General features: G+C 36.1%; 1 protein-coding gene across 3 annotated transcripts in view; it reads right to left on the bottom strand.

Annotated features, from left to right (window-relative positions):
- EPHA4 (EPH receptor A4) overlaps positions 1-12,895 on the bottom strand; it is a 167,109-nt gene that overhangs the window by 83,474 nt on the left and 70,740 nt on the right. For all 3 annotated transcript variants that reach the window (XM_051983470.1, XM_051983469.1, XM_051983467.1), the window contains exon 4: positions 10,337-10,492. In XM_051983470.1, the coding sequence (XP_051839430.1) occupies positions 10,337-10,492 (156 nt within the window). The remainder of the gene's footprint in view (positions 1-10,336; positions 10,493-12,895) is intronic.

Genomic DNA, 12,895 nt, shown 5'->3' with positions numbered 1-12,895 from the left:
TATTCCCATTTAATATATAGAAAAACTGAGTTCAAAGAAGGTTCAAATGCCAGAAGAGTTGAATCCAGGCTTGTCATTATAGCAAGCCAGCAGTTTTCTAACAAGTACTATAAATCTGAAGGAAGGAGAAATTATTGCTGGGTAGAAAAATCAAAGAAAACTTCATAGTAATGGGAAGAATTTGAAGGATAAATAGGATCATTAAATTTTAAAGCTGAAAGAGAACATGGGAGTTAGCTAGTCTAATTCCCTCATTTTATAAAGAAGGAAAATAACACCCATAATAATTAAATGACATGCCCAAGATCACACAGCTATTAAGAAGGCAATTCTGGGATTTGAATCCAGGTCTTCTGATGACAATCCCAAGAATCCTTTTACAATACTAGAAGATTTCAAAAGAGTTAGGGTAAGACCAAAAGACAGATCACAAGGGGATTGGGATATGACTATAAAGAAAGCAATTGGAGGCAATACATGTTGGAAGTTAAGTTTTCCTAAGACTTAAAATAAATAAATAAATAAATAGATTCAGGATGGGACTGTCACTGAAGTTTTTGTTTTTATTTGTTTTCATTTTTCCCCCACAAAAATGAAGGGATATTGGAAATGCCAGATATAATTTAAAAAGGAGGTCACAAAGGGAAATAAATTAAATATTACAAGGCTCTGGTTGTGAAGAGGATTCTGAAGAAAGGAAGGAGAGGACAGGAGGTGACTGAGCACCATAAAGAGATCAAAAGAGAATGTAGATGCTTGAAACAACAAAATCTGATAACTGAGCAGATATGAGACGTGTCAAAGAAGATTCCAAGTTTATGCACAAAGATGATTGGGGAAATTGTGATATTAGTGAAGTCTATTTCTATAGAGTCACATTTCAAGGGAAAAATGGCAGTTTTGTGTGGGGATGCATAGAGCTGGAGTTACCAGTGAAATATCTAGATGGAGATATCTGGTAGGCAGCTAGAAATGTGGATTTGGAGATTGAGAGAGATAAGCGCTAAAGATACAGATTTATGAGTTGAGAAGCTGGGAGTGATAGTTTAGACAGTGACAGTAGATGAGATCATCAAGGCATAAGGTGCAGACAAAATAGAGAGTACTAGGTAAAACCCTAGAGGGTATCATATGGAGGAGGAAGCAGAAGAGCCAGTTAAGAAGCTGTCATATAAATATGGAAACAGGAGAATCTGATAAGGGGACACAGAGAGGAAACTGGACAGGTTTAAGAACAATGGACTGTCTCTTTCTTGTAAAGAAAGATGTTGAGAATGAGAATTGAGAAATCACATTGGATATAGTAATTCGTTTGTCATTTGGGAAGTCTGAAGAGTGCAATTTCAGATGGCAAGGGATATTGAAGAATAAGCAGTTGAAAAGATAAAGGAGACAGTGAGTCTAGAGTACTATTTCAAAAATCATTAAGTTAAAAGGAGAATAGTAAGATCCAAGAAAGATGGATGTTTTTTGTTTTGGTTTGGTTCCTTTGTTTTTTTAGGATAGGGAGACAAGAACATTAGTAGGTGAAAAAGCCAACACCACAATTTAGATTAAGTCACACAAAAGAATGAAGTCATAGCATTTAGCCAAAAATTGACACTGTTGTTCCTCATCTTATTCCTTTGCCCAACTAATCCTAGATTGCTATATGGAATAAATGTGACATTATTCTTCAGATCAGAGACAAGCTTCAACTTCTCTATATAGCCCATAATTTCTTTCAAAGGCTTTTTCTAACCCTGGAAGATATCATCAAAAGGGATAATATTTTTAAAAGATCTTAGCACAGTGTCTGGTATATAGTAACCACTGTATAAAATGAATGCTTATTCTGTTCTGTCCCTTACACTACCTAAGAAGAGGAAAGACAGTTGTCTACTCCTATCTTAAGGTTCCATCTTTTACCATTGCTAGGTTCCAAGTAAAGCAAGAGAAAAATCAATAGGAGCTAAAAGTCAAGATTATGACCATTTCTTCTGATGATGATAATTAACAGACATGAAACTCAACCTCTCAGGAACAGTGACATGGTGCCCAAAATGACATCAAGATAGGAAAGTGGTGAATTAATTTCAACTGAAATTTAATTCTTCAGTGTTATAGAATAAAATTACCATTTATCATTTCGTGTTAGCCTTAAATCATGACAGTGTTTTTTATAATTTCCTGTGAACTATCTCTGTGAGGATAAAGATTTCCATGTGTGTCCAGTGCGAGAGAGAGAGAGAGAGAGAGAGAGAGAGAAACAGAGAGAAAGAGAAGAAGAAGAAGAAGAAGAAGAAGAAGAAGAAGAAGAAGAAGAAGAAGAAGAAGAAGAAGAAGAAGACAACTTCCTTTCGTAACCACTTCAGAACTGAGAATGGCATTAGCTTTTTTTAGACATCAGTGAATTTTTTTAAAAAATTAAGTAGTAAATTGTTCTTGGTAGAAACAATTTAGCATCTCATAATTACTAAAAATGTCAAATAATCAGGTTGGCAGCCACACTTTGGGAACTATGAGGCTATTCTGTCAATCTCCTTCTGTTAAAGGCTGTTAGGAAGTGGAATGCAGTAAGTGGTCAATTGGAAGGAAGGTACTAGCAAGAAAAGGAGTGGAAATAGATAGGATTAATCTGAAAACTAAACAATCAAACCATTCTTGATGGAATCTACTGAAAGAAACTTCATAGAAATGCTTACATTCATGTAAGCATCCATCAGTATTATATACATGGGAGAATCAGGGGTCATTTTTTATTATTTTAGCATTTGCTAGAATTTGAAACATTATTAGTCCAAATAGGCCATTTGCCCAATATAACATGACCATGGAATGATCTGTTCAGTTGTCCATTTAAACAGAGCTCTAAGTTGACTTTATCCTCAGCTAGACCTTTTTCTTAAAAGGACATCTCACAAAAATCATTCTGCTATTTATCGATGATAAGTGGAAGAAGTACGTAACTATCGTAAAACAGAAAGAGCCTTAGACTTCATTCATAAATCTATGGGGTAATCAGGAGGACCTGAGTTCAAATGTGGCCTCAAACACTTCCTAGATATGTGATCCTGGACAAGTCACCTAACTATAACTGCCTTGCAAAAATAAACAAAACAAAACAAATAAACAAAAAAATAAGGTTATGGGTTGAGCTTTAAGGTTTGCCATTAGTTAGTTCTGTGACCACAAACCAAGCACTGAGCCTTTCTTAAATCTCAGATTTCTCATCTATAAAACAGACATCATAATAATCCTACCACCTAGCTTATGGCAACATTATAAGAAAAGTACTTTATAAGCTACAACTATTAATTCTTATAGATGTATGCTACTGTTTGAAAAGAAAAATAGGCAGCATGATGACATGGAAAGAGCATTGCTACATAGTGTCAAAGAATCTGGATTTGATTCTTGGCTGTACTGTTTACTATTGATAAGATTTTCAGCAAGCTCTGTGAACCTCTGTTTCCTTTTAGAGAGATGGGATTGGACCAAATCAATGGTATCAAACTCAAAAAAAAAAAAAAAATGAGATGCCATTAATCTAAGGATTCTTCAGGCAATGATAGTTTTAAAATGCATATATATTGTATTTTTATAAATGTTATTAGATATTTTCCAATTGCATTTTAATCTGGTTCAGGCCACATGCAGGATATGTCATCTGGGCCATGTATTTGACACCTCTGGACTAAATCACCCTTCATTGTCCCATTCCCCTTTAAACCTATGCATTGATTTGACAAGATGGCACAACAAACAGAATTGGATTGGGAATTAAAGACCTTGATTTAGATCCTGGTTTTGCTACTCTGGATTTAAATCATAAATATTTGACTTCTCTGAGCCTTAATTTCTTCAAGTGTTAAAAAAAAAAAATGGGGGGAATAGATTTGATGATTGCTAAGGTCTTTCAATTTTATGTTCATAGTACTTTTTATTCGATAACTTGAATACCAAAGCTTTTTTATATGACTTTTAAAAACACAGACTATTACAAGCTTAACACTTGGGGAAGGGAGGATATTTAAATTGTCATATCAGACACATAGTTAAATGCAAGTCAAATAAGATTAAGGAATTTTTAAAATCTCACTTAAAAAAAAACTTCACTCTGACCTTGGAAACAAATAAGGACGATGTTATTTTAATTTGCATTCAAATTTTAACAACACAGTCACATAGCACCAGTGGAATCCACATTGGGTTTCCACTGAAGATTGCTCATCATTTCATTATGGTTCATTATGTTGATAACTGTCAGAAAGCATTAGAAGCAAAGGCTTTGAGTAATAGGACTGAAATGGTAATTTAAAAACAATATACTTTCTGGAGGAAATACAGCAGTGCACTAAATTCAATTAGAACAGGCGAATGTAAAGACAAACTAAGTGACGTTTGTTGTCTGAAGTAGGGCCATTTCAATTTCTTGTTAACCTAAAGCTGCAGAAACCGTTTTCAAATTGGGTCCTTTTGTCATACATTGTGGCAAATTTGCCCTTGTTAGCCCTGAGGTCTTCCAATATAAACTGTCCTAACAGCTGAAATTTTTGGTATATTTCAGGTCATGTCTAAATATCAACCAATCACTCTTTGTTTGGCACAGCTGATTCAATTATTCGAGGCCATTGACTTGGAGACAGATTCATGAAGGCCTTTCAACTTGGCAATGTAAAATAATAATCTCTCATGTATGAAGTACCCCCAAACACAATGCACTTAGTTTTAGCACAAGTTAAAGAGTACCAAAGAGTTTAAGAGGAGATTTTAGATGAAAAGGGTTTTTAAATTATTTTATAACCAAACTCCACAGAAATCATCTTCAGGCAGATCATATAATACAAGAGAATAACAGATGGACAGTCTAATTATTTCACTAGTATACAAAATAGTAAAACAAAACAAAAACAAAAACCTGAAGATTTCCAATACATTAGACTGATCCTCAGAGTAAGATTTATGAAAAGACAGAGTCAGGATTTACACAGTATAAAAGAGGGTGGTTAGATTCCAATCTGCTCTAAGGGAGGGAGCACCCATAGAGATGTGATCACTGATCCATCAAAATAAGAATAACCAAGCTCAGAAGTAAGGTTGGCAAAAATGATTTAAAAAAAAAAAAGCCTATTTCTCAACCACATTAAGAACCCTCTTTAAGGACTTCCCTTTTGACAAGACATCTTTTGAGCAAAAATTGAAATGTAATGAGAAGTTGAGCATTACATTAGAATGACATTGTCTCTACTTCCGGAGTTGGATAAAGGATGGGAGGGAGAGATTATTCGCTCACATTCTGTGCTCAGGTAGATGTGTGATAAGTCAATCCTGTGGTTTCATGCACAAGCATGTAGGTGACATTTTCACCGCATGATAAAATTTCTAGTCTGCATTCCTGACTTAGATGAACAAGGTAAACATGAAGTGGAAAAAAAAAAAAAAAAAAAAGGAAAGAGACCAAGAGTTGCAAGGACATCCATTTCAATGACATTCTCAAATATTTCTATGAAATGATTTATGAAACCAAGATGTCTGCACAATCTTAGACTGTGCCCTTCCTGCTACCTACAGAGCTTCCCTGCTTAAAAGGAAAATTCTGCAAAAGTCATTTTTATATTCCTTGTGTTCATATGTGGGCATTTTATTCATTATTCATTGGATGAAAGGATTCAATTTGTTGTTGTTACTCTTGTTACTTTCCCAGCCTATAGTAAATATATGGAGGAGTGGGAAGGAAATTTGAAAATTCTTTCTAAGGTCACCAAAGAAGTGTCATGTAAATTGTATTTATTAACTTCTTCCAGGCCAGGAAGGAGAAAAAAATTACAATTATTGCATTACTGAAACTAAAAAGAAATTCATTTCTTTCACACTGGTCTTCAATCAGAATGGCAGCTAAATTTTACCAGAAAAAAATAATACTCTTTCATTTTCTTCAGACTCTTCAGAAGGGACTCTCCTAAGAACACATTAAAGTACCTCAGAATCAGCCATGGATCAGTGTCATTAAGTCAATACAGCATTAACCAAATCAATAGTCAAAAGAAGGAGCTTTTTACCCAAAGTTCTGAGAAGATAACATTCCTCTCATATTCCTCTAAGGAAGAGAGTGGAAGGAGTGAACTTTAGCCCATCCCAGGTGTTTCCTTCTAAATTAGCCAATGCTACTTTTATTCACCTGGTCTAATAGTTCTGCTAGTGAACAAAAACCTGATTTTACAAGCCAGTGGAGCAGAGTCTATCTTTCGCTAGAAGAATGGGTCTCTGCTAGTGTGTTTTATTTCTTCATTAGTGTGCCGTCACAATGAGTGCTCACTAAATGCAGGGCTGAATAAGAATGCCGGGGTTAAAGAGAGCATAATGAACAAAGAAGGAGCCTGATTACCATGGCTGTCAGCACAAGGGAATTGGGTTTGTCACCTGGCTTAACCAACTGGGAAGAACTGATTAGAGTCTGAAATCAGTTTGAAAAGATCCCTCCCTACATGTTTAACTTTCCCTCCATCTCCATAGCCTGTCAAGAGAGAATGACAAAGGAGGCAGAATAGGGCAGTAGAAAGGACATTGGCCTGTGAGACCAATTCTGACCCCAGCTTCTGCCATTAACTAGCTGAATGACCTTAATTGGATAAATTAGGTTTTCTCTCTGGACCTCAGTTTCCTTATATATAAAATGTGGTGGTAAATGGAAATTATCTAAAAAGTTCTAAAATTCTTTTCTGTGTGATTTCATTGATGTGAGAAATTCTCAATGAAGGGACTCCTAGCAAAGCAGGACATTTAGCAGCTGCTTTGCAACTTATAGACTTAAAGAGATATCTGCAACGAAGAAGTTAAATGACTGCTAATACATGTCAATGACAATTTAAAACCAGGGCTTTCTGATTCTAAGAAAGCATTCATATCACTATCTATTGCTTTTTCTCAAATTAATGCTTTAATCATCTATAATTCTAATAATCTCCAGTAGGAAAACTTATCCAGGAAGAATACTGGTGTGGGGAGGGGGAGGGAGAGGAGGGAAGAGAAAGAAGCATAGATTTATCATGGATAGAGAACCAGCCTCAAAATCAGGAAGAACTGGATTAAAGTCCTGCCTTTGACACATACTAGATGCAAGACCCTAGGCAAGTCACCTAACCTAGTGTACCAGGAAACTCTTGAAGGTTAAAACTTGCAGTTATGTGAAAGTTTTCATACTGATAGTTTCCCTACCTTTATTAAATTGCCAGTCTAGAGAACAAAAACAGAAAATTTGAAAAGGAAATACTTTGGTGAATATCCTATTCTCTGAAATGACTATTAAGTTTAAAGTAAAGGGAAAGGCATCTTGGTGAATGCTTCTAAGCCTTGCTTCTGAGAGAAGCTGGGATTGATGGATTACTTGTCCTTGAGAGTTCTGAATTGCAGCAGGCTAAAGCAGATCAGAGGGTTTCATTAAGACTGATGCAAAAAGGGTGAGCCCCAAGGAAAAAAGAAAAGGGACCAAAAATAGTAAAGTAGTTTAAGTCAGAAACAGAACAGGTCAAAGTTCCTTTACCAATCAGTATTGAGATAAGACCAATGAGTGGCCTCTTCACTGTACTTCTGGCTAATGAGGTGATGGGAAGACCCACTTTTTAGGATATATAGATGATGATTGATAGATAGATGATACACTGAAATTGAGAAGGAGATTGAAATAGAGATAGATATATGAAAGATTGAGATAGATCATAGATTGAAATAGACAGAAATAGATGATACACTGAAATAATGACATGATAGATTGAGAAAGATTGAAATAGATGACTGACTAAAGAGAAAAACAGAGACAGAAGGGGAAGAGAGAGAGACACAGAGAGAGGTGAAATGAAATGAAGTAAGATAGGTTAAAAAAAATAAAGATTGTGTTTTAAAGGAAAATCCAAAGCCTAAAACTAAAAGACAGAGTTCTGTATTCCATTACTTACTGCCACTAACTTAGAAGTTCACTATTGATGTCTAGTACCTTCCCTGCTACTTTACTCATTTGTAAAATGAGTCCAGATCATTTCACTCTCACAGGAGATTTTAAGAGCCTTAATTAGTTAATGTTTACCAAGTGCTTAAAGATCCTTAGATGAAAAGACCTATAAAATCAACCATAAAGAGGAAGTGAGTGTGATTCTAAAGAAGTAGTGACATGGACACTACTGAAGGTAGTCAGATGAGACAGACTTCTTGTGTCCGCTCCAGTCTATGGCCAAGACCTTAGCTTAACAACTGCAACAGGGACATGCTTCATAGTCAGCAGATTCTAAGGCATGAACTAACATATGAACAAAGTCCCAGCTTCAATAAGTTTAGCATTAAGACCAGGGAGGTTTTTCCCATGAAGAGGGATCAATAGGAAAAAGGAATTAAATCTAGCTCATTTATCAGCATGGATATTGCACTGATGAGGAAAGAAGCAAAATCAAGCTTGTGCATGGTGAAATCCACTTTTTAATCTGTAGTGGTCAGAGGAGATTTTTTTTTAGCCTGATTGTGTTGTTGTTCAACCTTGTGCCAAAATGATCTTTGAAATCACAAAAACAATGATTATTTTCCTTTTCTTACTCATATTCACTAAGGAAATTGGATGAAAATTTCTCCAAAAATAATGCTGACCTACTCTGCTAGCACCTCTTCAATCATCATGGTAAGTGCCTCATATGTCACATATAAAAGTCAGATGAATATTGTAAAGTTCTTGTGCTTTGAGCAATTGCTGAAAAGGTTTATTGTTTCATAGATGATAAATCTAAGTTGCCATGATTAAATGATTTGTACTGAATCATTATCTACATTGGCTAGTAGATCCTGAAATAAGAGGGAGGAAAATGTAGAAAAGGGAAGTACATTCCCATTCTCTAATCAAACAACAAATTCTATGGGATTAGTAGTATATAGGAACTCAAGACAGGACTGGAATCACATGTGCAAAATTTAGAGGGAGGAGAGTTTTCTATATTATGAGAATTTTGAAAAGTCTATTTTGTTTTGTTTTGTTTTTAATTCCTATTATTTAGATAAGAAATTCTTTTGATTCTGTTATTATGAATTGTAAATATCTCCCAAAAGAGATTACAAAAGTAAAGAAATGGTATGAAAAGGAGAAAAGGAGAATTAATTCATCAAAGATTAGTAAGCCAGTTACTTAAAATGAGCCTGGAAAAAGACACAGAAAAGGTAATGAGTAGGGTGAGAGAAGAGATTGGAATATGGAACCGTAATCAAGGTGGTTAGAGAACTAATAGAACTAAGTGGGAATGATATGAGAATGTGTGGCAATTGACACTAGAGAAAGAATACCCAGCAGTGGAAGAAAGAGGGGCAAAAAAGATCTAGGAATGTCTGGAGGCAAACCAGCTATTTCTTAATTTTAAAACTGACACTGATCTAGTCATTTGTCACTTGAGAGTTCTCTAGAGAAGGAAGGGCTCCCAGAATTCTCTCTAGTCCATAACAACTATGGGAAGTCAACTTTAGCTCTGATTCATTTTGAGCCAGGAAGAAGTTCATGAAATAAGGAAAATGTCAGAAGCAACCTGAGGATTCAAAACTATCCTATTTGTATAGTCTATAATGTGCTCTGCCCAGTCATGAGCAGTATCATTCTGGGTCTGTAGAGGGCCAAATATGCATAGACAGAGGAACTCTGCCCTAGTCCACGGTAGAGATTTCTTTGTTCAACCATTGCTAATGGCAAAGCACAAATATAGACAAGGAGATAGGCTATACTTTAATAATGATGGGATTATTATATATATATATATTATATATATATATAAGACACATATATAAAGTCTTGTGTGTGTGTGTGTGTGTGTGTGTGTGTGTGTGTATAAATCTCATTCATTTATATAACCTTACTCTATACATGTTTCTCCCTCAGCTGTCAAGATTATTGAGCATCCTAGATGGAATGGTAAAGCAGTTTATAAATTCAAATCTTAAGCCCTAATTATACTGTCAGATGCCCACAAAAAGCTCAACTGGAACTCTCTTCACAAAATGTTCTGCTGGCAGGATATGCATTTGAAATGAAATCAGAACAGTGAACCAGATCCTCTCATTTCCATTGGCCATTATCATGCCATTATTAGGGTGGGGAGAATGCAAAGGGGAGAGATCATTCTGATCTAATTTGCCCAATGCAGGGCACCTATACTGAGAGAAGACCTGGTATTGCCCAGTACTGCCCCTCAGTGTAACCAACTAGGGAAAGAACATGAATGCAAGCTATCGGCTCTAACTTCTCAAAGGGTGTTCCCCATTACCACCCTAGCCATGATTGAAGCAGGGTAGGAAGAAAGATTTAATTGTGCTGGGAAAGAAGTATTCAACTTACGAGTGCAGGGCATGGAAGCTGCATCATCATCTGCTCGAAAATAGCCACGGTCACAGGTGCAGGAGGTGGCTCCCTCCCAGACAGAATAGCTATGGGGAGGGCACTTGGAACAGGAAGTATCAGTGGAAAGGGCCTTGTAGTATCCAATCTTGCATGCTGTGGAAGTAGAAAGAAAGAAAAAACATCACATGTAATCACAATTACAGCAAGGAGTAAGTACCACAAAGTTCATCTTCCTAATTGAGAAGAAAGCCTAGGCTAGAAAGTATAGGCCCAGGTATGAAATGAGCAAATTTATAAAGGCTAATCACTATCATCATCTCTGGACTGCCAATATTCCTACTCAGAACAACCACCTTCAAAAAGCAGCCCTGGAAATTAAGCAGATTTTTCAGTCAGAAAATCTCCTATATCTATACAAAGACATTTCCTTTCTCTTTGTCTCTCTGCTCTTTCTCCCTGCTCCAACCCCATCCTCCCTCTTTCTTTCTCTTCTCCCTTCTCCATGTCTAAAACCAAACTTAATATTTCAGACTAAAGCCATGGTTTTAGTAGTGAGAAATGCACTTGAACTACCCAACCAACTCAATTTCTGAAACATGATGTATCATATTCTATATGTCTTGGAAGGAAGGAAGGAAGGAAGTCACATAAGCAATCATAATAAAACATACCCATAAGAGCACCCCTGATTTCTACAATTAAATACAAGTCTAAACGGTCTTGATGATCAACTGGTAAAGTATGATAATCATGTTAGCATCATTAGCTTCCAAAAATTCAAAGAAAAGGCAACCAAAAAAAAAAATGGATTTTACAAAGCTCAGTCATTCCATGAAATCAGAGAATAAAAAGAATGGCAATCATCCTTAAAATTGTCTGTATAATTCATTTTTTATTTATTTTTTTATTTTTTAAAACTGTGTCTTAAGTTGTACCCATATAACCAAAAATACCAATTGGAAAAAAGTGTCAACCAGCTGCTTTTCATCATCTTGGCAATAACTAAATCAGACCCAGACACTGCTGTTGCTGTCCATGTACCAGATTGCACTGAAGCCACCTGATAAAAAATCCTGAGCAAAAACGATTTGATTCAGTGGTTCCACATAGATCTAGCCACAGTTATCCTAGCATTACTCATGCACCAGGCAGGCATCAGTGTGGGTTTCAATTCAAAGCCTGTTTCTCTCTCATGTACATCCTGTTGGTATTTCATTAATCATGCACCGGTCATGGTGAGCGGAAAGAGAATTTAGCAAGAGTGCAAGGAAGACATCGTAACTTCACTCTTATTAACCGTAGTTGTTTATGGAATTTCCTCTAAGGAGCTCAGACTTTATGATGTGTGCAGCCCTGACAATAAAAGTGCTAAGAGATCAATCTCTCCCTCATTTGCTTTGTCTTTTACTGGACCAGAGAATCTTAGAAAACAAGTTGCTCCAGTGACTAAGATTTATGTTTCTAGAGTTTATACACATCACATAATTAGATAAGGTTCAACTTGCAAGGTGCTGTTTGGCTGGGCTTAAACTGGCCCGAGGGTTTCGATTCAAATCGGAAACCACAGTTCTGGCAGGAAGAAGCAGAGGGGGTCAAGGCTAGCCTTCCCACATCAAACACAATAAGTCTCAGAACACCAATGCAACCCCACCGGGCACAGCCTGTCACTCAGTCAGTCCCAGTAAACAAAGGCAACTTGTATAAGACTGGTTACCCTGCTCCTGTTGGAGGAGCTTGAGCAAACAGGTCCAAATTACTTTTATTTTATCTTCTTTCCCCTCTTTCACATCTGAATAACAGTGGGTGAGCAAAGTTCCATTTAGCCCTTAACTGGCTTTCATGTGCCCAAAGAGCAATTGAAATTAAAATCTAAAAATCTACAGATGGAAGGGAAAGATACTGCTTTAATCTGATCTGACATAAGCCAAAACCATAAGGCTTTGAAGTCATACTCAGGTCACCTGGATTTCTACTTCTAGTTGATCTAGATCCCTATGAATGGATGAAAGAATGAATAAGTAAATGAATGAATAGATGAATGAATGAATGAAGCACAAAAATATGTGATGCACAAATAAGTAAATTTCCATAAATTTTGAAGGCATGAAAAGAGTTCCAATGTGTAAGGAAACAAGAATGTATTAAGCCATAAGGTTTTGAAGTCAAACCCAGGTCAACTGGATTTCTATTTTAGTTGATCCAGATACTCATGAAGGAATGAAGGAATGAAGGAATAGATGAAAGAATAGTTGAATAAATAAAGCACATAAATTTGTGATACACAGATATGTAAATTACCATAAATTTCAAAGGCACGGACAGAGTTCCAATGTATATGGAAACAAGCATGTATTAAGCACCTACATGCTGGGCACTGTGTCAAGCAATATCTATATTATACATACATGTGTACATGCATGAATTGTATGCAAGTATATATATATGTGTGTATATGTATACATATAAAATCACCTTTGATCCTCACTTCACTACAATCCTGAGAGATAAGTGCTGTTATTATACCTATTTTACAGATGAGGAAACTTGCCCAGGATC

This window comes from Antechinus flavipes, chromosome 3 (assembly GCF_016432865.1).
Source record: "Antechinus flavipes isolate AdamAnt ecotype Samford, QLD, Australia chromosome 3, AdamAnt_v2, whole genome shotgun sequence".
Classification (NCBI taxonomy): domain Eukaryota; kingdom Metazoa; phylum Chordata; class Mammalia; order Dasyuromorphia; family Dasyuridae; genus Antechinus; species Antechinus flavipes.
Note: the sequence above shows the minus strand (reverse complement) of the source record. Positions and strands in the feature narration are given on the sequence as shown.